At 45.4% G+C, this 26,929-nt stretch overlaps 1 protein-coding gene across 1 annotated transcript in view; it reads right to left on the bottom strand.

Annotated features, from left to right (window-relative positions):
* The window catches only part of eps8a (epidermal growth factor receptor pathway substrate 8a), a gene marked incomplete at both ends in the record, with an annotated part of 66,574 nt that overhangs the window by 18,190 nt on the left and 21,455 nt on the right, over window positions 1–26,929 (bottom strand). Inside the window, 4 exons of the mRNA XM_038982358.1 lie at window positions 1,308–1,448; window positions 15,569–15,683; window positions 17,641–17,675; window positions 18,635–18,818. Of these exons, the coding sequence (XP_038838286.1) occupies window positions 1,308–1,448; window positions 15,569–15,683; window positions 17,641–17,675; window positions 18,635–18,818 (475 nt within the window). The remainder of the gene's footprint in view (window positions 1–1,307; window positions 1,449–15,568; window positions 15,684–17,640; window positions 17,676–18,634; window positions 18,819–26,929) is intronic.

The raw sequence follows: 26,929 nt of genomic DNA, 5'->3' as shown, positions 1-26,929 counted from the left end.
CTTGAGGATTGACAACAAGTTTTCAATGGGATTAAGGTCTGGGGAGTTTCCTGGCCATGGACCCAAAATATCGATGTTTTGTTCCCCGAACCACTTAGTTATCACTTTGCCTTATGGCAAGGTGCTCCATCATGCTGGAAAAGGCATTGTTCGTCACCAAACTGTTCCTGGATGGTTGGGAGAAGTTGCTCTCGGAGGATGTGTTGGTACCATTCTTTATTCATGGCTGTGTTCTTAGGCAAAATTGTGAGTGAGCCCACTCCCTTGGCTGAGAAGCAACCCCACACATGAATGGTCTCAGGATGCTTTACTGTTGGCATGACACAGGACTGATGGTAGCGCTCACCTTGTCTTCTCCGGACAAGCTTTTTTCCGGATGCCCCAAACAATCGGAAAGGGGATTCATCAGAGAAAATGACTTTACCCCAGACCTCAGCAGTCCGATCCCTGTACCTTTTGCAGAATATCAGTCTGTCCCTGATGTTTTTCCTGGAGAGAAGTGGCTTCTTTGCTGCCCTTCTTGACACCAGGCCATCCTCCAAAAGTCTTCCCCTCACTGTGCGTGCAGATGCACTCACACCTGCCTGCTCCCATTCCTGAGCAAGCTCTGTCCTGGTGGTGCCCCGATCCTGCAGCTGAATCAACTTTAGGAAACAGTCCTGGCGCTTGCTGGACTTTCTTGGGCGCCCTGAAGCCTTCTTCACAACAATTGAACCGCTCTCCTTGAAGTTCTTGATGATCCGATAAATGGTTGATTTAGGTGCAATCTTACTGGCAGCAATATCCTTGCCTGTGAAGCCCTTTTTGTGCAAAGCAATGATGACGGCACGTGTTTCCTTGCAGGTAACCATGTTTGACAGAGGAAGAACAATGATTCCAAGCACCACCCTCCTTTTCAAGCTTCCAGTCTGTTATTCGAACTCAATCAGCATGACAGAGTGATCTCCAGCCTTGTCCTCGTCAACACTCACACCTGTGTTAATGACAGAATCACTGACATGATGTCAGCTGGTCCTTTTGTGGCAGGGCTGAAATGCAGTGGAAATGTTTTTGGGGGATTCAGTTCATTTCCATGACAAAGAGGGACTTTGCAATTAATTGCAATTCATCTGATCACTCTTCATAACATTCTGGAGTATATGCAAATTGCCATCATACAAACAGAGGCAGCAGACATTGTGAAAATGTATATTTGAGCCACTCTCAAAACTTTTGGCCTCGACTGTATTACTTTACTCTGTCAATAGGACTAATATTAACATACAAATGCTGAGAACCTTATTGTGAGACACCGTCCAGGGACTTACCTGTATAGTATGGCTATAGATGGGTTCCCCCCGCACAGTGACGTCCACAGCCTTGGTGACATCCAGGATGTTGTTTGGCACATAGCCAGACGCCCCGGAACAGTTACACACCTTCCACCACTGCTTCCTGTCATCCAGCACCTGAACATGGTTACCAGGGGGAGGATTGGTTACCTTCAACACTGTTGTTACATGTTGTAGATGGACCTGACCTGGGTTACCAGGGGGAGGATTGGTTACCTTCAACACTGTTGTTACATGTTGTAGATGGATCTGACCTGGGTTACCAGGGGAGGATTGGTTACCTTCAACACTGTTGTTACATGTTACAGATGGACCTGACCTGGGTTACCAGGGGGAGGATTGGTTACCTTTAACACTGTTGTTACATGTTACATGTTGTAGATGGACCTGACCTGGATTACCAGGGGGAGGATTGGTTACCTTCAACACTGTTGTTACATGTTACAGATGGACCTGACCTGGGTTACCAGGAGGAGGATTGGTTACCTTCAACACTGTTGTTACAGATGGACCTGACCTGGGTTACCAGGGGGAGGATTGGTTACCTTCAACACTGTTGTTACATGTTGTAGATGGACCTGACCTGGGTTACCAGGGGGAGGATTGGTTACCTTCAACACTGTTGTTACATGTTACAGATGGACCTGACCTGGGTTACCAGGGGGAGGATTGGTTACCTTCAACACTGTTGTTACAGATGGACCTGACCTGGGTTACCAGGAGGAGGATTGGTTACCTTCAACACTGTTGTTACATGTTACAGATGGACCTGAACTGGGTTACCAGGGGGAGGATTGGTTACCTTCAACACTGTTGTTACATGTTACAGATGGACCTGAACTGGGTTACCAGGGGGAGGATTGGTTACCTTCAACACTGTTGTTACAGATGGACCTGACCTGGGTTACCAGGGGGAGGATTGGTTACCTTCAACACTGTTGTTATATGTTGTAGATGGACCTGACCTGGGTTACCAGGGGGAGGATTGGTTACCTTCAACACTGTTGTTACATGTTACAGATGGACCTGACCTGGGTTACCAGGGAGAGGATTGGTTACCTTCAACATTGTTGTTACAGATGGACCTGACCTGGGTTACCAGGGGGAGGATTGGTTACCTTCAACACTGTTGTTACATGTTACAGATGGACCTGACCTGGGTTACCAGGGAGAGGATTGGTTACCTTCAACACTGACATGTTACATGTTACAGATGGACCTGACCTGGGTTACCAGGGGGAGGATTGGTTACCTTCAACATTGTCGTTACATGTTACAGATGGACCTGACCTGGGTTACCAGGGGGAGGATTGGTTACCTTCAACACTGTTGTTACATGTTGTAGATGGACCTGACCTGGGTTACCAGGGGGAGGATTGGTTACCTTCAACACTGTTGTTACATGTTGTAGATGGACCTGACCTGGGTTACCAGGAGGAGGATTGGTTACCTTCAACACTGTTGTTACATGTTACAGATGGACCTGACCTGGGTTACCAGGGGGAGGATTGGTTACCTTCAACACTGTTGTTACATGTTGTAGATGGACCTGACCTGGGTTACCAGGGGGAGGATTGGTTACCTTCAACACTGTTGTTACATGTTACATATGGACCTGACCTGGGTTACCAGGGGGAGGATTGGTTACCTTCAACACTGTTGTTACAGATGGACCTGACCTGGGTTACCAGGGGGAGGATTGGTTACCTTCAACACTGTTGGTACATGTTACAGATGGACCTGACCTGGGTTACCAGGGGGAGGATTGGTTACCTTCAACACTGTTGTTACATGTTACAGATGGACCTGACCTGGGTTACCAGGGGGAGGATTGGATACCTTCAACACTGTTGTTACATGTTGTAGATGGACCTGAACTGGGTTACCAGGGGGAGGATTGGTTACCTTCAACACTGTTGTTACATGTTACAGATGGACCTGACCTGGGTTACCAGGGGGAGGATTGGATACCTTCAACACTGTTGTTACATGTTGTAGATGGACCTGAACTGGGTTACCAGGGGGAGGATTGGTTACCTTTAACACTGTTGTTACATGTTGTAGATGGACCTGACCTGGGTTACCAGGGGGAGGATTGGTTACCTTCAACACTGTTGTTACATATGGATCTGACCTGGGTTACCAGGGGGAGGATTGGTTACCTTTAACACTGTTGTTACATGTTGTAGATGGACCTGACCTGGGTTACCAGGGGGAGGATTGGTTACCTTCAACACTGTTGTTACATATGGATCTGACCTGGGTTACCAGGGGGAGGATTGGTTACCTTCAACACTGTCGTTACATGTTGTAGATGGACCTGACCTGGGTTACCAGGGGGAGGATTGGTTACCTTCAACACTGTTGTTACATATGGACCTGACCTGGGTTACCAGGGGGAGGATTGGTTACCTTCAACACTGTTGTTACATGTTACAGATGGACCTGACCTGGGTTACCAGGAGGAGGATTGGTTACCTTCAACACTGTTGTTACAGATGGACCTGACCTGGGTTACCAGGGGGAGGATTGGTTACCTTCAACACTGTTGTTACATGTTGTAGATGGACCTGACCTGGATTACCAGGGGGAGGATTGGTTACCTTCAACACTGTTGTTACATGTTACAGATGGACCTGACCTGGGTTACCAGGGGGAGGATTGGTTACCTTCAACACTGTTGTTACATGTTACAGATGGACCTGACCTGGGTTACCAGGGGGAGGATTGGTTACCTTCAACACTGTTGTTACATGTTGTAGATGGACCTGACCTGGGTTACCAGGGGGAGGATTGGTTACCTTCAACAATGTTGTTACATGTTACAGATGGACCTGACCTGGGTTACCAGGGGGAGGATTGGTTACCTTCAACAATGTTGTTACATGTTGTAGATGGACCTGACCTGGGTTACCAGGGGGAGGATTGGTTACCTTCAACACTGTTGTTACAGATGGACCTGACCTGGGTTACCAGGGGGAGGATTGGTTACCTTCAACACTGTTGTTACATGTTGTAGATGGACCTGACCTGGGTTACCAGGGGGAGGATTGGTTACCTTCAACACTGTTGTTACATGTTACAGATGGACCTGACCTGGGTTACCAGGAGGAGGATTGGTTACCTTCAACACTGTTGTTACAGATGGACCTGACCTGGGTTACCAGGGGGAGGATTGGTTACCTTCAACACTGTTGTTACAGATGGACCTGACCTGGGTTACCAGGGAGAGGATTGGTTACCTTCAACACTGTTGTTATATGTTGTAGATGGACCTGACCTGGGTTACCAGGGGGAGGATTGGTTACCTTCAACACTGTTGTTACATGTTACAGATGGACCTGACCTGGGTTACCAGGGAGAGGATTGGTTACCTTCAACATTGTTGTTACAGATGGACCTGACCTGGGTTACCAGGGGGAGGATTGGTTACCTTCAACACTGTTGTTACATGTTACAGATGGACCTGACCTGGGTTACCAGGGAGAGGATTGGTTACCTTCAACACTGTTGTTACATGTTGTAGATGGACCTGACCTGGGTTACCAGGGGGAGGATTGGTTACCTTCAACACTGTTGTTACATGTTACATATGGACCTGACCTGGGTTACCAGGGGGAGGATTGGTTACCTTCAACACTGTTGTTACAGATGGACCTGACCTGGGTTACCAGGGGGAGGATTGGTTACCTTCAACACTGTTGGTACATGTTACAGATGGACCTGACCTGGGTTACCAGGGGGAGGATTGGATACCTTCAACACTGTTGTTACATGTTGTAGATGGACCTGAACTGGGTTACCAGGGGGAGGATTGGTTACCTTCAACACTGTTGTTACATGTTACAGATGGACCTGACCTGGGTTACCAGGGGGAGGATTGGTTACCTTCAACACGGTTGTTACATATGGACCTGACCTGGGTTACCAGGGGGAGGATTGGTTACCTTCAACACTGTTGTTACATATGGATCTGACCTGGGTTACCAGGGGGAGGATTGGTTACCTTCAACACTGTTGTTACATGTTACAGATGGACCTGACCTGGGTTACCAGGGGGAGGATTGGTTACCTTCAACACTGTTGTTACATATGGACCTGACCTGGGTTACCAGGGAGAGGATTGGTTACCTTCAACACTGACATGTTACATGTTACAGATGGACCTGACCTGGGTTACCAGGGGGAGGATTGGTTACCTTCAACATTGTCGTTACATGTTACAGATGGACCTGACCTGGGTTACCAGGGGGAGGATTGGTTACCTTCAACACTGTTGTTACATGTTGTAGATGGACCTGAACAGGGTTACCAGGGGGAGGATTGGATACCTTCAACACTGTTGTTACAGATGGACCTGACCTGGGTTACCAGGGGGAGGATTGGTTACCTTCAACACTGTTGTTACATGTTGTAGATGGACCTGACCTGGGTTACCAGGGGGAGGATTGGTTACCTTCAACACTGTTGTTACATGTTACATATGGACCTGACCTGGGTTACCAGGGGGAGGATTGGTTACCTTCAACACTGTTGTTACAGATGGACCTGACCTGGGTTACCAGGGGGAGGATTGGTTACCTTCAACACTGTTGGTACATGTTACAGATGGACCTGACCTGGGTTACCAGGGGGAGGATTGGATACCTTCAACACTGTTGTTACATGTTGTAGATGGACCTGAACTGGGTTACCAGGGGGAGGATTGGTTACCTTCAACACTGTTGTTACATGTTACAGATGGACCTGACCTGGGTTACCAGGGGGAGGATTGGATACCTTCAACACTGTTGTTACATGTTGTAGATGGACCTGAACTGGGTTACCAGGGGGAGGATTGGTTACCTTCAACACTGTTGTTACATGTTGTAGATGGACCTGAACTGGGTTACCAGGGGGAGGATTGGTTACCTTCAACACTGTTGTTACATGTTACAGATGGACCTGACCTGGGTTACCAGGGGGAGGATTGGTTACCTTCAACACGGTTGTTACATATGGACCTGACCTGGGTTACCAGGGGGAGGATTGGTTACCTTTAACACTGTTGTTACATGTTGTAGATGGACCTGACCAGGGTTACCAGTGGGAGGATTGGTTACCTTCAACACTGTTGTTACATGTTACAGATGGACCTGACCTGGGTTACCAGGGGGAGGATTGGTTATCTTCAACACTGTTGTTACATATGGACCTGACCTGGGTTACCAGGGGGAGGATTGGTTACCTTCAACACTGTTGTTACATGTTACAGATGGACCTGACCTGGGTTACCAGGGGGAGGATTGGTTACCTTCAACACTGTTGTTACATATGGACCTGACCTGGGTTACCAGGGGGAGGATTGGTTACCTTCAACACTGTTGTTACATGTTACAGATGGACCTGAACTGGGTTACCAGGGGGAGGATTGGATACCTTCAACACTGTTGTTACATGTTGTAGATGGACCTGAACTGGGTTACCAGGGGGAGGATTGGATACCTTCAACACTGTTGTTACATGTTGTAGATGGACCTGACCTGGGTTACCAGGGGGAGGATTGGTTACCTTCAACACTGTTGTTACATGTTGTAGATGGACCTGGGTTACCAGGGGGAGGATTGGTTACCTTCAACACTGTTGTTACATGTTACAGATGGACCTGACCTGGGTTACCAGGGGGAGGATTGGTTACCTTCTACACTGTTGTTACATGTTGTAGATGGACCTGACCTGGGTTACCAGGGGGAGGATTGGTTACCTTCAACACTGTTGTTACAGAGGGACCTGACCTGGGTTACCAGGGGGAGGATTGGTTACCTTCAACACTGTTGTTACAGATGGACCTGACCTGGGTTACCAGGGGGAGGATTGGTTACCTTCAACACTGTTGTTACAGATGGACCTGACCTGGGTTACCAGGAGGAGGATTGGTTACCTTCAACACTGTTGTCACATGTTACAGAGGGACCTGACCTGGGTTACCAGGGGGAGGATTGGTTACCTTCAACACTGTTGTTACATGTTACAGATGGACCTGACCTGGGTTACCAGGGGGAGGATTGGTTACCTTCAACACTGTTGTTACATGTTACAGATGGACCTGACCTGGGTTACCAGGGGGAGGATTGGTTACCTTCAACACTGTTGTTACATGTTGTAGATGGACCTGACCTGGGTTACCAGGGGGAGGATTGGTTACCTTCAACACTGTTGTTACATATGGATCTGACCTGGGTTACCAGGGGGAGGATTGGTTACCTTCAACACTGTTGTTACATGTTACAGATGGACCTGACCTGGGTTACCAGGGGGAGGATTGGTTACCTTCAACACTGTTGTTACATATGGACCTGACCTGGGTTACCAGGGGGAGGATTGGTTACCTTCAACACTGTTGTTACATGTTACAGATGGACCTGACCTGGGTTACCAGGGGGAGGATTGGTTACCTTCAACACTGTTGTTACATGTTACAGATGGACCTGACCTGGGTTACCAGGGGGAGGATTGGTTACCTTCAACACTGTTGTTACATGTTGTAGATGGACCTGACCTGGGTTACCAGGGGGAGGATTGGTTACCTTCAACACTGTTGTTACATGTTACAGATGGACCTGACCTGGGTTACCAGGGGGAGGATTGGTTACCTTCAACACTGTCGTTACATGTTGTAGATGGACCTGACCTGGGTTACCAGGGGGAGGATTGGTTACCTTCAACACTGTTGTTACATGTTACAGATGGACCTGACCTGGGTTACCAGGGGGAGGATTGGTTACCTTTAACACTGTTGTTACATATGGACCTGACCTGGGTTACCAGGGGGAGGATTGGTTACCTTCAACACTGTTGTTACATGTTGTAGATGGACCTAAACTGGGTTACCAGGGGGAGGATTGGATACCTTCAACACTGTTGTTACAGATGGACCTGACCTGGGTTACCAGGGGGAGGATTGGTTACCTTCAACACTGTTGTTACATGTTGTAGATGGACCTGAACTGGGTTACCAGGGGGAGGATTGGTTACCTTCAACACTGTTGTTACATGTTGTAGATGGACCTGACCTGGGTTACCAGGGGGAGGATTGGTTACCTTCTACACTGTTGTTACATGTTACAGATGGACCTGACCTGGGTTACCAGGGGGAGGATTGGTTACCTTCAACACTGTTGTTACATGTTGTAGATGGACCTGACCTGGGTTACCAGGGGGAGGATTGGTTACCTTCAACACTGTTGTTACATGTTGTAGATGGACCTGACCTGGGTTACCAGGGGGAGGATTGGTTACCTTCAACACTGTTGTTACATATGGACCTGACCTGGGTTACCAGGGGGAGGATTGGTTACCTTTAACACTGTTGTTACATGTTGTAGATGGACCTGACCAGGGTTACCAGTGGGAGGATTGGTTACCTTCAACACTGTTGGTACAGATGGACCTGACCTGGGTTACCAGGGGGAGGATTGGTTACCTTCAACACTGTTGGTACAGATGGACCTGACCTGGGTTACCAGGAGGAGGACTGGTTACCTTCAACACTGTTGTCACATGTTACAGATGGACCTGACCTGGGTTACCAGGGGGAGGATTGGTTACCTTCAACACTGTTGTTACATGTTGTAGATGGACCTGACCTGGGTTACCAGGGGGAGGATTGGTTACCTTCAACACTGTTGTTACATGTTGTAGATGGACCTGACCTGGGTTACCAGGGGGAGGATTGGTTACCTTCAACACTGACATGTTACATGTTACAGATGGACCTGACCTGGGTTACCAGGGGGATGATTGGTTACCTTCAACACTGTTGTTACATGTTACAGATGGACCTGACCTGGGTTACCAGGGGGAGGATTGGTTACCTTCAACACTGTTGTTACATGTTACAGATGGACCTGACCTGGGTTACCAGGGGGAGGATTGGTTACCTTCAACACTGTTGTTACATGTTGTAGATGGACCTGACCTGGGTTACCAGGGGGAGGATTGGTTACCTTCAACACTGTTGTTACATGTTACAGATGGACCTGACCTGGGTTACCAGGGAGAGGATTGGTTACCTTCAACACTGTTGTTACATGTTGTAGATGGACCTGACCTGGGTTACCAGGGAGAGGATTGGTTACCTTCAACACTGTTGTTACATGTTACAGATGGATCTGACCTGGGTTACCAGGAGGAGGATTGGTTACCTTCAACACTGTTGTTACATGTTGTAGATGGATCTGACCTGGGTTACCAGGAGGAGGATTGGTTACCTTCAACACTGTTGTTGTAGATGGACCTGACCTGGGTTACCAGGGGGAGGATTGGTTACCTTCAACACTGTTGTTACATGTTGTAGATGGACCTGACCAGGGTTACCAGGAGGAGGATTGGTTACCTTCAACACTGTTGGTACAGATGGACCTGACCTGGGTTACCAGGGGGAGGATTGGTTACCTTCAACACTGTTGTTTCATATGGATCTGACCTGGGTTACCAGGAGGAGGATTGGTTACCTTCAACACTGTTGGTACAGATGGACCTGACCTGGGTTACCAGGGGGAGGATTGGTTACCTTCAACACTGTTGTTTCATATGGATCTGACCTGGGTTACCAGGGGGAGGATTGGTTACCTTCAACACTGTTGTTATATGTTGTAGATGGACCTGACCTGGGTTACCAGGGGGAGGATTGGTTACCTTCAACACTGTTGTTACATGTTGTAGATGGACCTGACCTGGGTTACCAGGGGGAGGATTGGTTACCTTCAACACTGTTGTTACATGTTGTAGATGGACCTGACCTGGGTTACCAGGGGGAGGATTGGTTACCTTCAACACTGTCGTTACATGTTGTAGATGGACCTGACCTGGGTTACCAGGGGGAGGATTGGTTACCTTCAACACTGTTGTTTCATATGGATCTGACCTGGGTTACCAGGGGGAGGATTGGTTACCTTCAACACTGTTGTTACATGTTGTAGATGGACCTGACCTGGGTTACCAGGAGGAGGATTGGTTACCTTCAACACTGTCGTTACATGTTGTAGATGGACCTGACCTGGGTTACCAGGGGGAGGATTGGTTACCTTTAACACTGTTGTTACAGAGGGACCTGACCTGGGTTACCAGGGGGAGGATTGGTTACCTTTAACACTGTTGTTACATATGGACCTGACCTGGGTTACCAGGGGGAGGATTGGTTACCTTCAACACTGTTGTTACAGATGGACTTGACCTGGGTTACCAGGGGGAGGATTGTTTACCTTCAACACTGTTGTTACATGTTGTAGATGGACCTGAACTGGGTTACCAGGGGGAGGATTGGTTACCTTCAACACTGTTGTTACATGTTACAGATGGACCTGAACAGGGTTACCAGGGGGAGGATTGGTTACCTTCAACACTGTTGTTACATGTTGTAGATGGACCTGACCTGGGTTACCAGGGGGAGGATTGGTTACCTTCTACACTGTTGTTACATGTTACAGATGGACCTGACCTGGGTTACCAGGGGGAGGATTGGTTACCTTCAACACTGTTGTTACATGTTGTAGATGGACCTGACCTGGGTTACCAGGGGGAGGATTGGTTACCTTCAACACTGTTGTTACATGTTACAGATGGACCTGACCTGGGTTACCAGGGGGAGGATTGGTTACCTTCTACACTGTTGTTACATGTTGTAGATGGACCTGACCTGGGTTACCAGGGGGAGGATTGGTTACCTTCAACACTGTTGTTACATGTTACAGATGGACCTGACCTGGGTTACCAGGGGGAGGATTGGTTACCTTCTACACTGTTGTTACATGTTGTAGATGGACCTGACCTGGGTTACCAGGGGGAGGATTGGTTACCTTCAACACTGTTGTTACATGTTGTAGATGGACCTGACCTGGGTTACCAGGGGGAGGATTGGTTACCTTCAACACTGTTGTTACATGTTGTAGATGGACCTGACCTGGGTTACCAGGGGGAGGATTGGTTACCTTCAACACTGTTGTTACATGTTACAGATGGACCTGACCTGGGTTACCAGGGGGAGGATTGGTTACCTTCAACACTGTTGTTACATGTTGTAGATGGACCTGACCTGGGTTACCAGGGGGAGGATTGGTTACCTTCAACAATGTTGTTACAGATGGACCTGACCTGGGTTACCAGGGGGAGGATTGGTTACCTTCAACACTGTTGTTACATGTTGTAGATGGACCTGAACTGGGTTACCAGGGGGAGGATTGGTTACCTTCAACACTGTTGTTACAGATGGACCTGACCTGGGTTACCAGGGGGAGGATTGGTTACCTTTAACACTGTTGTTACATGTTGTAGATGGACCTGACCAGGGTTACCAGGGGGAGGATTGGTTACCTTCAACACTGTTGGTACAGATGGACCTGACCTGGGTTACCAGGGGGAGGATTGGTTACCTTCAACACTGTTGGTACAGATGGACCTGACCTGGGTTACCAGGGGGAGGATTGGTTACCTTCAACACTGTTGGTACAGATGGACCTGACCTGGGTTACCAGGAGGAGGACTGGTTACCTTCAACACTGTTGTCACATGTTACAGATGGACCTGACCTGGGTTACCAGGGGGAGGATTGGTTACCTTCAACACTGTTGTTACATGTTGTAGATGGACCTGACCTGGGTTACCAGGGGGAGGATTGGTTACCTTCAACACTGACATGTTACATGTTACAGATGGACCTGACCTGGGTTACCAGGGGGAGGATTGGTTACCTTCAACACTGTTGTTACATGTTGTAGATGGACCTGACCTGGGTTACCAGGGGGAGGATTGGTTACCTTCAACACTGTTGTTACATGTTACAGATGGACCTGACCTGGGTTACCAGGGGGAGGATTGGTTACCTTCAACACTGTTGTTGTAGATGGACCTGACCTGGGTTACCAGGGGGAGGATTGGTTACCTTCAACACTGATGTTACATGTTACAGATGGACCTGACCTGGGTTACCAGGGGGAGGATTGGTTACCTTCAACACTGTTGTTGTAGATGGACCTGACCTGGGTTACCAGGGGGAGGATTGGTTACCTTCAACACTGTTGTTACATGTTGTAGATGGACCTGACCTGGGTTACCAGGGGGAGGATTGGTTACCTTCAACACTGATGTTACAGATGGACCTGACCTGGGTTACCAGGGGGAGGATTGGTTACCTTCAACACTGTTGTTACATGTTACAGATGGACCTGACCTGGGTTACCAGGGGGAGGATTGGTTACCTTCAACACTGTCGTTACATGTTGTAGATGGACCTGACCTGGGTTACCAGGGGGAGGATTGGTTACCTTCAACACTGACATGTTACATGTTACAGATGGACCTGACCTGGGTTACCAGGGGGAGGATTGGTTACCTTCAACACTGTTGTTACATGTTACAGATGGACCTGACCTGGGTTACCAGGGGCAGGATTGGTTACCTTCAACACTGTTGTTACATGTTGTAGATGGACCTGACCTGGGTTACCAGGGGGAGGATTGGTTACCTTCAACACTGTTGTTACAGATGGACTTGACCTGGGTTACCAGGGGGAGGATTGTTTACCTTCAACACTGTTGTTACATGTTGTAGATGGACCTGAACTGGGTTACCAGGAGGAGGATTGGTTACCTTCAACACTGTTGTTACAGATGGACTTGACCTGGGTTACCAGGGGGAGGATTGGTTACCTTCAACACTGTTGTTACATGTTGTAGATGGACCTGACCTGGGTTACCAGGGGGAGGATTGGTTACCTTCTACACTGTTGTTACATGTTACAGATGGACCTGACCTGGGTTACCAGGGGGAGGATTGGTTACCTTCAACACTGTTGTTACATGTTGTAGATGGACCTGACCTGGGTTACCAGGGGGAGGATTGGTTACCTTCTACACTGTTGTTACATGTTACAGATGGACCTGACCTGGGTTACCAGGGGGAGGATTGGTTACCTTCAACACTGTTGTTACATGTTGTAGATGGACCTGACCTGGGTTACCAGGGGGAGGATTGGTTACCTTCAACACTGTTGTTACATGTTGTAGATGGACCTGACCTAGGTTACCAGGAGGAGGATTGGTTACCTTCAACACTGTTGTTACATGTTACAGATGGACCTGACCTGGGTTACCAGGGGGAGGATTGGTTACCTTCAACACTGTTGTTACATGTTGTAGATGGACCTGACCTGGGTTACCAGGGGGAGGATTGGTTACCTTCAACACGGTTGTTACATGTTACAGATGGACCTGACCTGGGTTACCAGGGGGAGGATTGGTTACCTTCAACACTGTTGTTACATATGGACCTGACCTGGGTTACCAGGGGGAGGATTGGTTACCTTTAACACTGTTGTTACATGTTGTAGATGGACCTGACCTGGGTTACCAGGGGGAGGATTGGTTACCTTTAACACTGTTGTTACATGTTGTAGATGGACCTGACCTGGGTTACCAGGGGGAGGATTGGTTACCTTCAACACTGTTGTTACATATGGACCTGACCTGGGTTACCAGGGGGAGGATTGGTTACCTTCAACACTGTTGTTACATGTTGTAGATGGACCTGACCTGGGTTACCAGGGGGAGGATTGGTTACCTTCAACACTGTTGTTACATGTTGTAGATGGACCTGACCAGGGTTACCAGGGGGAGGATTGGTTACCTTCAACACTGTTGGTACAGATGGACCTGACCTGGGTTACCAGGGGGAGGATTGGTTACCTTCAACACTGTTGGTACAGATGGACCTGACCTGGGTTACCAGGAGGAGGATTGGTTACCTTCAACACTGTTGTTACATGTTGTAGATGGACCTGACCAGGGTTACCAGGGGGAGGATTGGTTACCTTCAACACTGTTGTTACATGTTACAGATGGACCTGACCTGGGTTACCAGGGAGAGGATTGGTTACCTTCAACACTGTTGTTACATGTTACAGATGGACCTGACCAGGGTTACCAGGGGGAGGATTGGTTACCTTCAACACTGTCGTTACATGTTGTAGATGGACCTGACCTGGGTTACCAGGGGGAGGATTGGTTACCTTCAACACTGTTGGTACAGATGGACCTGACCTGGGTTACCAGGGGGAGGATTGGTTACCTTCAACACTGTTGGTACAGATGGACCTGACCTGGGTTACCAGGGGGAGGATTGGTTACCTTCAACACTGTTGGTACAGATGGACCTGACCTGGGGTAGATGTGGTTTTAAACCAATGACTGTATATGAATGGACAAAGCCATCGATCCCATGACACCACTCATTCCTATGTGAAGTGGCAATAGGGAATTTGAAGCCAAAGTCGTCGGTTAAGATGGCGCCTGATGGATACTTAACATGCTCAGTTTGAGCTCCTCCAGGAAGTGAAGTTGCAGGCTAACTCAGTGCTGCCTCCTCTCATTGACCGGGGTACTGCAGGCTGCCATTAGCAACTAAATGATCCTTCAAACTTCTTCCGTGTGTGATTTTAAACTAATCGGCTCAAGAACATACATCTGATGTAATAGAAGCAATTACTGGTAACATGATTGTGTTCGATGTTTTATTTTATTTACACTAAGATTAACCATGAAGCCATTTTCCCATTCACTATACTGGGGGATCCTGTTTTCTGCAAACAATGCCCACAGTACCGCGGTCGGCCATGAACTTTGTGGCTTCATTGAGAGAGTCGTTCCCCCCTGGGTTAAACATTAAGCACTACATGTGTTCTGTGCTCTCCACTGCCCTCTAGTGGTTCGTGCCGTAAAATGAGTGTTATCGTGATCGACAACACAAGACAACATTGGTGTAACAAAGACGTCCATTGTTATGAGACGTGATGCAGGGTCTGAAACAACAGTCTTCAGTATTCTGGGGTTATTACACTGCCGTTACACGTTGCAGTGAGCCTTCGTGTTAAATGTTTGTGTTACCCGTTCCTCACCTCCACAACCTCATCCTTGCAGTGAGCCTTCGTGTTAAATGTTTGTGTTACCCGTTCCTCACCTCCACAACCTCATCCTTGCAGTGAGCCTTCGTGTTAAATGTTTGTGTTACCCGTCCCTCACCTCCACAACCTCATCCTTGCAGTGAGCCTTCGTGTTAAATGTTTGTGTTACCCGTCCCTCACCTCCACAACCTCATCCTTGCAGTGAGCCTTCGTGTTAAATGTTTGTGTTACCCGTCCCTCACCTCCACAACCTCGTCCTTCCAGTGAGCCTTCGTGTTAAATGTTTGTGTTACCCGGTCCTTACCTCCACAACCTCGTCCTTCACCAATGACAGCTCTGTGTTGTTTCTGGCCACAAAGTCATACTTGGATTTGGCAAACAGTTTTGGCTGACCTCTGCTGCCGTTGGCCTCGTAGTTCCTGTTCACGTCAGAGGTCAGAGGTCAGGGGTTAGACAGATGGACTAACGGTAGAATAGGGACTGATACACTGAGGATGAATGCACACATCGTATCCAATCATATCGTCCGAAACCACAACATGCATTGTTCACAACAGACCAAGCACATCTCAACGTCCAGAAACCACAGTACAGGACGACACTGCAGGAGACACACTGCACGGTGTGGTGCTACACGCTACATGCTACATGCTTATGGACATGACTGAACTGGGATAAAGCCAGACATGGACCACAGACAACTACAAGCTACTGCTACTGACTGTCCCAGCCGAGGAGAAGTGGCCCAACTTTAACATCAGAGGTTAGAGAGAGAACAGAGAGAGAACAGAGGGAGCTGTGATTGATCAAGACTGTGATAAAGATCATTTACCCCCTAGCACCCAGAGTGGTGATGTTTTTACACACAGTAGAACATTACAGAGTCAGAGTGTTAGCCTGCTAACCCATAAGAGGATAAGAATGGAGGACGAGAATATCAATGGAAAGGAGAGAACACTGTGAATACAGACACAATGTCAGAGGATCAGGTGTGAACCAATAGCGGAGAGTAAGAGACGAGATTGGCAGATTCTACACCAGTAGGAAATAACTACTTCCTGTCCCTCATGCTGCTACCGTTAGCTAGCTAGCTACTACCTGACGCTCATTATGTTTATTCAACCGTTAGCTAGCTAGCTACTCACTGGGATGTGATGTTTATTCTACTCTTACCTAGCTACTCACTGGGATGTGATGTTTATTCTACTCTTACCTAGCTACTTCCTGGGATGTGATGTTTATTCTACTCTTACCTAGCTACTTCCTGGGATGTGATGTTTATTCTACTCTTACCTATCTACTTCCTGGGATGTGATGTTTATTCTACTGTTGGCTAACTAGCTACTCACTGGGAGGTCATGTTTATTCAATCGTTAGCTAGCTAGCTACTCACTGGGATGTGATGTTTATTCTACCATTAGCTAGCTAGCTACTCACTGGGATGTGATGTTTATTCAATTGTTAGCTAGCTACTTCCTGGGATGTGATGTTTATTCTACCGTTAGCTAACTAGCTACTTCCTGGGATGTGATGTTTATTCTATCGTTAGCTAGCTAGCTACTCACTGGGATGTGATGTTTATTCAATCGTTAGCTAGTTAGCTACTCACTGGGATGTGATGTTTATTCTACTGTTGGCTAACTAGCTACTCACTGGGATGTCATGTTTATTCAATCGTTAGCTAGCTAGCTACTCACTGGGATGTGATGTTTATTCTACCGTTACCTAGCTACTACCTGGGATGTGATGTTTATTGTACAGTTAGCTAGCTAGCTACTTCCTGGGATGTGATGTTTATTATACCGTTAGCTAGCTAGCTACTTCCAGGGATGTGATGTTTATTCTACCGTTAGCTAGCTACTTCCTGGGATGTGATGTTTATTCTACTGTTAGCTAGCTAGCTACTTCCAGGGATGTGATGTTTATTCTACCGTTAGCTAGCTACATCCTGGGATGTGATGTTTATTCTACAGTGGGCTAGCTAGCTACTTCCTGAGATGTGATGTTTATTCTACCATTAGCTAGCTAGCTACTCACTGGGATGTGATGTTTATTCTACAGTTAGCTAGCTAGCTAGCTACTTCCTGGGATGTGATGTTTATATTTAGATTCTACCGCAGTAGGAAAGAATGTTTCCCTGTTGAGAGGGGACAGTTGTACAGTTCAGATTTAGAGTAAGTAAAGTGTGTCCAGAGGGACATTCGTTTTAAAGACGGTAGAGCATGGCCAGTTCTTCAGGGCGTTGGGTTCAGTCAGGTGACCGCGGTGCAGTGTTACCGGTCTACGTGTCGCGAGACGGCCTGTTTGAAAGCCTGCACGGCCATGTCCTGGTCCAAGAGGTGCATGCGTTTGTAGGCCTTGTTGTCCAATGCATACCCTTGTGAAGACGGGAAGTCCTGTACACCCGGATGCTGGGGGGAGACAGATAACACAAACACATCAGCTGAACTCTTTCCTCGGTTATTATCATGGATGAAGGGACTGTCACTATTGATGAAGGGACTGTCATTAATGATGAAGGGACTGTCATTACTGATGAAGGGACTGTTAATAATGATGAAGGGACTGTCATTAATGATGAAGGGACTGTCATTAATGATGAAGGGACTGTCATTAATGATGAAGGGACTGTTAATAATGATGAAGGGACTGTCATTAATGATGAAGGGACTGTCATTAATGATGAAGGGACTGTCATTAATGATGAAGGGACTGTCATTAATGATGAAGGGACTGTCATTAATGATGAAGGGACTGTCATTAATGATGAAGGGACTGTCATTAATCATGAAGGGACTGTCATTAATGATGAAGGGACTGTCACTATTGATGAAGGGACTGTCATTACTGATGAAGGGACTGTCATTAATGATGAAGGGACTGTCATTATTGATGAAGGGACTGTCATTAATGATGAAGGGACTGTCATTATTGATGAAGGGACTGTCATTACTGATGAAGGGACTGTCATTACTGATGAAGGGACTGTCATTACTGATGAAAGGACTGTCATTAATGATGAAGGGACTGTCATTACTGATGAAAGGACTGTCATTAATGATGAAGGGACTGTCATTATTGATGAAGGGACTGTTTTTAACTTTCCAAAGCTTAGAACACAAGCTAACTAACAAGTGAGACAGTCCCTGAGGGAAATGAGGACTAACTTGGCCCCACCCTGCTAGGTTTGGCCCCACCCTGCTAGGTTTGGCCCCACCCTGCTAGGTTTGGCCCCACCCTGCTAGGTTTGGCCCCACCCTGCTAGGTTTGGCCCCACCCTGCTAGGTTTGGCCCCACCCTGCTAGGTTTGGCCCCACCCTGCTAGGTTTGACCCTTCTATGGAATCAGCTCTGTCATCAGAACAACGTACCTCAGTAGACAGCCTGTGTACCATCTCCTCCTGTCTAAGGATCTCCGAGTGGGCGAGGGTCTGGGTCAGGTGATTCAGCTCTGCCTCTCGTGATTGGGGGACGAACGGCATCATGGGAGGTTCCCAACCGTCACGGAACTGCAGCGTACACGGAGGGAAGTAGTGGCCCTTAGGCCACTCCAACCTGGAGAAGGGGTACGTGGGAGAGAGGGAGGGGGGGAGAGAGAGAGAGAGGGAAATAGAGAGAGGTAGGAAAAGAGAGAGAGAGAGGCATTGTTGATTTCAAAAAAAGCTTTTGGCTCAATTTGGCATGAGGATCTGCTATACAAATTGATGGAAAGTGGTGTTGGGGAAAAATATACAACATTATAAAATCCATTTACAAAAACAACAAGTGTGCAGATAAAATGGGCAAAAAACACACATTTCTTTCTCATGGGGTGAGACAGGGCCGGGGGGTGAGACAGGGTCATGGGGTGAGACAGGGCCGGGGGGTGAGACAGGGTCGTGGGGTGAGACAGGGCCGTGGGGTGAGACAGGGCCGTGGGGTGAGACAGGGCCGTGGGGTGAGACAGGGTCATGGGGTGAGACAGGGCCGGGGGGTGAGACAGGGTCGTGGGGTGAGACAGGGTCATGGGGTGAGACAGGGCCGGGGGGTGAGACAGGGTCGGGGGGTGAGACAGGGTCATGGGGTGAGACAGGGCCGTGGGGTGAGACAGGGTCGTGGGGTGAGACAGGGCCGTGGGGTGAGACAGGGCCGGGGGGTGAGACAGGGATGCAGCTTAAGCCCCACCCTCCTCAACATATATATCAACGAATTGGCGAGGGCACTAGAACAGTCTGCAGCACCCGGCCTCACCCTACTAGAATCTGAAGTCAAATGTCTACTGTTTGCTGATGATCTGGTGCTTCTGTCCCCAACCAAGGAGGGCCTACAGCAGCATCTCAGTTAGACTAAAATAATGGTGTTACTCCATACAGCAGCACCTCAGTTAGACTGAAATAATGGTGTTATACAGCAGCATCTCAGTTAGACTAAAATAATGGTGTTATACAGCAGCACCTCAGTTAGACTAAAATAATGGTGTTACTCCATACAGCAGCACCTCAGTTAGACTAAAATAATGGTGTTACTCCATACAGCAGCACCTCAGTTAGACTGAAATAATGGTGTTACTCCATACAGCAGCACCTCAGTTAGACTGAAATAATGGTGTTATACAGCAGCATCTCAGTTAGACTAAAATAATGGTGTTACTCCATACAGCAGCACCTCAGTTAGACTGAAATAATGGTGTTACTCCATACAGCAGCATCTCAGTTAGACTAAAATAATGGTGTTATACAGCAGCACCTCAGACTAAAATAATGGTGTTACTCCATACAGCAGCACCTCAGTTAGACTGAAATAATGGTGTTACTCCATACAGCAGCATCTCAGTTAGACTAAAATAATGGTGTTATACAGCAGCATCTCAGGTAGACTAAAATAATGGTGTTATACAGCAGCATCTCAGTTAGACTAAAAAAATGGTGTTATACAGCAGCACCTCAATTAGACTAAAATAATGGTGTTACTCCTTACAGCAGCACCTCAGTTACACTGAAATAATGGTGTTACTCCATACAGCAGCACCTCAGTTAGACTAAAATAATGGTGTTATACAGCAGCACCTCAGTTAGACTAAAATAATGGTGTTACTCCATACAGCAGCACCTCAGTTAGACTACAATAATGGTGTTACTCCATACAGCAGCACCTCAGTTAGACTAAAATAATGGTGTTACTCCATACAGCAGCACATCAGTTAGACTAAAATAATGGTGTTACTCCATACAGCAGCATCTCAGTTAGACTAAAATAATGGTGTTACTCCATACAGTAGCATCTCAGTTAGACTAAAATAATGGTGTTATACAGCAGCACCTCAGTTAGACTAAAATAATGGTGTTACTCCATACAGCAGCATCTCAGTTAGACTACAATAATGGTGTTACTTCATACAGCAGCACCTCAGTTAGACTAAAATAATGGTGTTACTCCATACAGCAGCATCTCAGTTAGACTAAAACAATGGTGATACTCCATACAGCAGCACCTCAGTTAGACTAAAATAATGGTGTTATACAGCAGCACCTCAGTTAGACTAAAATAATGGTGTTACTCCATACAGCAGCATCTCAGTTAGACTAAAATAATGGTGTTACTCCATACAGCAGCATCTCAGTTAGACTAAAATAATGGTGTTACTCCATACAGCAGCATCTCATTTAGACTAAAATAATCGTGTTACTCCGTACAGCAGCATCTCAGTTAGACTAAAATAATGGTGTTACTCCATACAGCAGCACCTCAGTTAGACTGAAATAATGGTGTTACTCCATACAGCAGCACCTCAGTTAGACTGAAATAATGGTGTTATACAGCAGCACCTCAGTTAGACTAAAATAATGGTGTTATACAGCAGCACCTCAGTTAGACTAAAATAATGGTGTTACTCCATACAGCAGCATCTCAGTTAGACTAAAATAATGGTGTTACTCCATACAGCAGCACCTCAGTTAGACTAAAATAATGGTGTTACTCCATACAGCAGCACCTCAGTTAGACTAAAATAATGGTGTTACTCCATACAGCAGCACATCAGTTAGACTAAAATAATGGTGTTACTCCATACAGCAGCATCTCAGTTAGACTAAAATAATGGTGTTACTCCATACAGCAGCACCTCAGTTAGACTGAAATAATGGTGTTACTCCATACAGCAGCACCTCAGTTAGACTAAAATAATGGTGTTATACAGCAGCACCTCAGACTAAAATAATGGTGTTACTCCATACAGCAGCACCTCAGTTAGACTATAATAATGGTGTTACTCCATACAGCAGCACCTCAGTTAGACTAAAATAATGGTGTTACTCCATACAGCAGCATCTCAGTTAGACTAAAATAATGGTGTTACTCCATACAGCAGCACCTCAGTTAGACTAAAATAATGGTGTTACTCCATACAGCAGCACCTCAGTTAGACTATAATAATGGTGTTACTCCATACAGCAGCACCTCAGTTAGACTGAAATAATGGTGTTATACAGCAGCACCGCAGTTATACTGAAATAATGGTGTTACTCCATACAGCAGCATCTCAGTTAGACTAAAATAATGGTGTTATACAGCAGCACCTCAGTTAGACTAAAATAATGGTGTTACTCCATACAGCAGCATCTCAGTTAGACTAAAATAATGGTGTTATACAGCAGCATCTCAGTTAGACTGAAATAATGGTGTTACTCCATACAGCAGCACCTCAGGTAGACTAAAATAATGGTGTTATACAGCAGCACCTCAGTTAGACTGAAATAATGGTGTTACTCCATACAGCAGCACCTCAGGTAGACTAAAATAATGGTGTTACTCCATACAGCAGCACCTCAGTTAGACTGAAATAATGGTGTTACTCCATACAGCAGCACCTCAATTAGACTGAAATAATGGTGTTACTCCATACAGCAGCACCTCAGGTAGACTAAAATAATGGTGTTATACAGCAGCACCTCAGACTGAAATAATGGTGTTACTCCATACAGCAGCACCTCAGGTAGACTAAAATAATGGTGTTACTCCATACAGCAGCATCTCAGTTAGACTGAAATAATTGTGTTATATAGCAGCACCTCAGTTAGACTAAAATAATGGTGTTACTCCATACAGCAGCATCTCAGTTAGACTAAAATAATGGTGTTATACAGCAGCATCTCAGTTAGACTAAAATAATGGTGTTATACAGCAGCATCTCAGTTAGACTAAAATAATGGTGTTATACAGCAGCATCTCAGTTAGACTGAAATAATGGTGTTATACAGCAGCACCTCAGTCAGACTAAAATATTGGTGTTACTCCATACAGCAGCACCTCAGTCAGACTAAAATAATGGTGTTACTCCATACAGCAGCATCCCAGTTAGACTAAAATAATGGTGTTACAGCAGAATCTCAGTTAGACTAAAATAATGGTGTTACTCCATACAGCAGCACCTCAGTTAGAATAAAATAATGGTGTCACTCCATACAGCAGCATCTCAGTTAGACTGAAATAATGGTGTTATACAGCAGCACCTCAGTTAGACTAAAATAATGGTGTTATACAGCAGCATCTCAGTTAGACTGAAATAATGGTGTTACTCCATACAGCAGCACTTCAGGTAGACTAAAATAATGGTGTTATACAGCAGCACCTCAGACTGAAATAATGGTGTTACTCCATACAGCAGCACCTCAGGTAGACTAAAATAATGGTGTTACTCCATACAGCAGCACCTCAGTTAGACTGAAATAATGGTGTTACTCCATACAGCAGCACCTCAATTAGACTGAAATAATGGTGTTACTCCATACAGCAGCACCTCAGGTAGACTAAAATAATGGTGTTATACAGCAGCACCTCAGTTAGACTGAAATAATGGTGTTACTCCATACAGCAGCACCTCAGTTAGACTGAAATAATGGTGTTACTCCATACAGCAGCACCTCAGGTAGACTAAAATAATGGTGTTACTCCATACAGCAGCATCTCAGTTAGACTGAAATAATTGTGTTATACAGCAGCACCTCAGTTAGACTAAAATAATGGTGTTACTCCATACAGCAGCATCTCAGTTAGACTAAAATAATGGTGTTATACAGCAGCATCTCAGTTAGACTAAAATAATGGTGTTATACAGCAGCATCTCAGTTAGACTGAAATAATGGTGTTATACAGCGGCACCTCATTCAGACTAAAATATTGGTGTTACTCCATACAGCAGCACCTCAGTCAGACTAAAATAATGGTGTTACTCCATACAGCAGCATCCCAGTTAGACTAAAATAATGGTGTTACTCCATACAGCAGCATTTCAGTTAGACTGAAATAATTGTGTTATACAGCAGCACCTCAGTTAGACTAAAATAATGGTGTTACTCCATACAGCAGCATCTCAGTTAGACTAAAATAATGGTGTTATACAGCAGCATCTCAGTTAGACTAAAATAATGGTGTTATACAGCAGCATCTCAGTTAGACTAAAATAATGGTGTTATACAGCAGCATCTCAGTTAGACTGAAATAATGGTGTTATACAGCAGCACCTCAGTCAGACTAAAATATTGGTGTTACTCCATACAGCAGCACCTCAGTCAGACTAAAATAATGGTGTTACTCCATACAGCAGCATCCCAGTTAGACTAAAATAATGGTGTTACTCCATACAGCAGCATTTCAGTTAGACTAAAATAATGGTGTTACAGCAAAATCTCAGTTAGACTAAAATAATGGTGTTACTCCATACAGCAGCACATCAGTTAGAATAAAATAATGGTGTCACTCCATACAGCAGCATCTCAGTTAGACTGAAATAATGGTGTTATACAGCAGCACCTCAGTTAGACTAAAATAATGGTGTTATACAGCAGCATCTCAGTTAGACTGAAATAATGGTGTTACTCCATACAGCAGCACCTCAGGTAGACTAAAATAATGGTGTTATACAGCAGCACCTCAGTTAGACTGAAATAATGGTGTTACTCCATACAGCAGCACCTCAGTTAGACTGAAATAATGGTGTTACTCCATACAGCAGCACCTCAATTAGACTGACATAATGGTGTTACTCCATACAGCAGCACCTCAGGTAGACTAAAATAATGGTGTTATACAGCAGCACCTCAGTTAGACTGAAATAATGGTGTTACTCCATACAGCAGCACCTCAGGTAGACTAAAATAATGGTGTTACTCCATACAGCAGCATCTCAGTTAGACTGAAATAATTGTGTTATACAGCAGCACCTCAGTTAGACTAAAATAATGGTGTTACTCCATACAGCAGCACCTCAGTTAGACTAAAATAATGGTGTTATACAGCAGCATCTCAGTTAGACTAAAATAATGGTGTTACTCCATACAGCAGCACCTCAGTTAGACTAAAATAATGGTGTTATACAGCAGCACCTCAGTTAGACTAAAATAATGGTGTTATACAGCAGCATCTCAGTTAGACTAAAATAATGGTGTTATACAGCAGCATCTCAGTTAGACTGAAATAATGGTGTTATACAGCAGCACCTCAGTTAGACTAAAATAATGGTGTTACTCCATACAGCAGCATCTCAGTTAGACTAAAATAATGGTGTTACTCCATACAGCAGCATCTCAGTTAGACTAAAATAATGGTGTTACTCCATACAGCAGCATCTCATTTAGACTAAAATAATCGTGTTACTCCGTACAGCAGCATCTCAGTTAGACTAAAATAATGGTGTTACTCCATACAGCAGCACCTCAGTTAGACTGAAATAATGGTGTTACTCCATACAGCAGCACCTCAGTTAGACTGAAATAATGGTGTTATACAGCAGCACCTCAGTTAGACTAAAATAATGGTGTTATACAGCAGCACCTCAGTTAGACTAAAATAATGGTGTTACTCCATACAGCAGCATCTCAGTTAGACTAAAATAATGGTGTTACTCCATACAGCAGCACTTCAGGTAGACTAAAATAATGGTGTTATACAGCAGCACCTCAGACTGAAATAATGGTGTTACTCCATACAGCAGCACCTCAGGTAGACTAAAATAATGGTGTTACTCCATACAGCAGCACCTCAGTTAGACTGAAATAATGGTGTTACTCCATACAGCAGCACCTCAATTAGACTGAAATAATGGTGTTACTCCATACAGCAGCACCTCAGGTAGACTAAAATAATGGTGTTATACAGCAGCACCTCAGTTAGACTGAAATAATGGTGTTACTCCATACAGCAGCACCTCAGTTAGACTGAAATAATGGTGTTACTCCATACAGCAGCACCTCAGGTAGACTAAAATAATGGTGTTACTCCATACAGCAGCATCTCAGTTAGACTGAAATAATTGTGTTATACAGCAGCACCTCAGTTAGACTAAAATAATGGTGTTACTCCATACAGCAGCATCTCAGTTAGACTAAAATAATGGTGTTATACAGCAGCATCTCAGTTAGACTAAAATAATGGTGTTATACAGCAGCATCTCAGTTAGACTGAAATAATGGTGTTATACAGCGGCACCTCAGTCAGACTAAAATATTGGTGTTACTCCATACAGCAGCACCTCAGTCAGACTAAAATAATGGTGTTACTCCATACAGCAGCATCCCAGTTAGACTAAAATAATGGTGTTACTCCATACAGCAGCATTTCAGTTAGACTGAAATAATTGTGTTATACAGCAGCACCTCAGTTAGACTAAAATAATGGTGTTACTCCATACAGCAGCATCTCAGTTAGACTAAAATAATGGTGTTATACAGCAGCATCTCAGTTAGACTAAATAATGGTGTTATACAGACTAAAATAATGGTGTTATACAGCAGCATCTCAGTTAGACTAAAATAATGGTGTTATACAGCAGCATCTCAGTTAGACTGAAATAATGGTGTTATACAGCAGCACCTCAGTCAGACTAAAATATTGGTGTTACTCCATACAGCAGCACCTCAGTCAGACTAAAATAATGGTGTTACTCCATACAGCAGCATCCCAGTTAGACTAAAATAATGGTGTTACTCCATACAGCAGCATTTCAGTTAGACTAAAATAATGGTGTTACAGCAAAATCTCAGTTAGACTAAAATAATGGTGTTACTCCATACAGCAGCACATCAGTTAGAATAAAATAATGGTGTCACTCCATACAGCAGCATCTCAGTTAGACTGAAATAATGGTGTTATACAGCAGCACCTCAGTTAGACTAAAATAATGGTGTTATACAGCAGCATCTCAGTTAGACTGAAATAATGGTGTTACTCCATACAGCAGCACCTCAGGTAGACTAAAATAATGGTGTTATACAGCAGCACCTCAGTTAGACTGAAATAATGGTGTTACTCCATACAGCAGCACCTCAGTTAGACTGAAATAATGGTGTTACTCCATACAGCAGCACCTCAATTAGACTGACATAATGGTGTTACTCCATACAGCAGCACCTCAGGTAGACTAAAATAATGGTGTTATACAGCAGCACCTCAGTTAGACTGAAATAATGGTGTTACTCCATACAGCAGCACCTCAGGTAGACTAAAATAATGGTGTTACTCCATACAGCAGCATCTCAGTTAGACTGAAATAATTGTGTTATACAGCAGCACCTCAGTTAGACTAAAATAATGGTGTTACTCCATACAGCAGCACCTCAGTTAGACTAAAATAATGGTGTTATACAGCAGCATCTCAGTTAGACTAAAATAATGGTGTTACTCCATACAGCAGC

The sequence above is a fragment of the Salvelinus namaycush genome, unplaced genomic scaffold, assembly GCF_016432855.1.
Source record: "Salvelinus namaycush isolate Seneca unplaced genomic scaffold, SaNama_1.0 Scaffold1137, whole genome shotgun sequence".
NCBI classification, from domain to species: domain Eukaryota; kingdom Metazoa; phylum Chordata; class Actinopteri; order Salmoniformes; family Salmonidae; genus Salvelinus; species Salvelinus namaycush.
The sequence above is the reverse complement of the archived record's forward strand: the minus strand, read 5'-3'. Positions and strand labels throughout refer to the sequence as shown.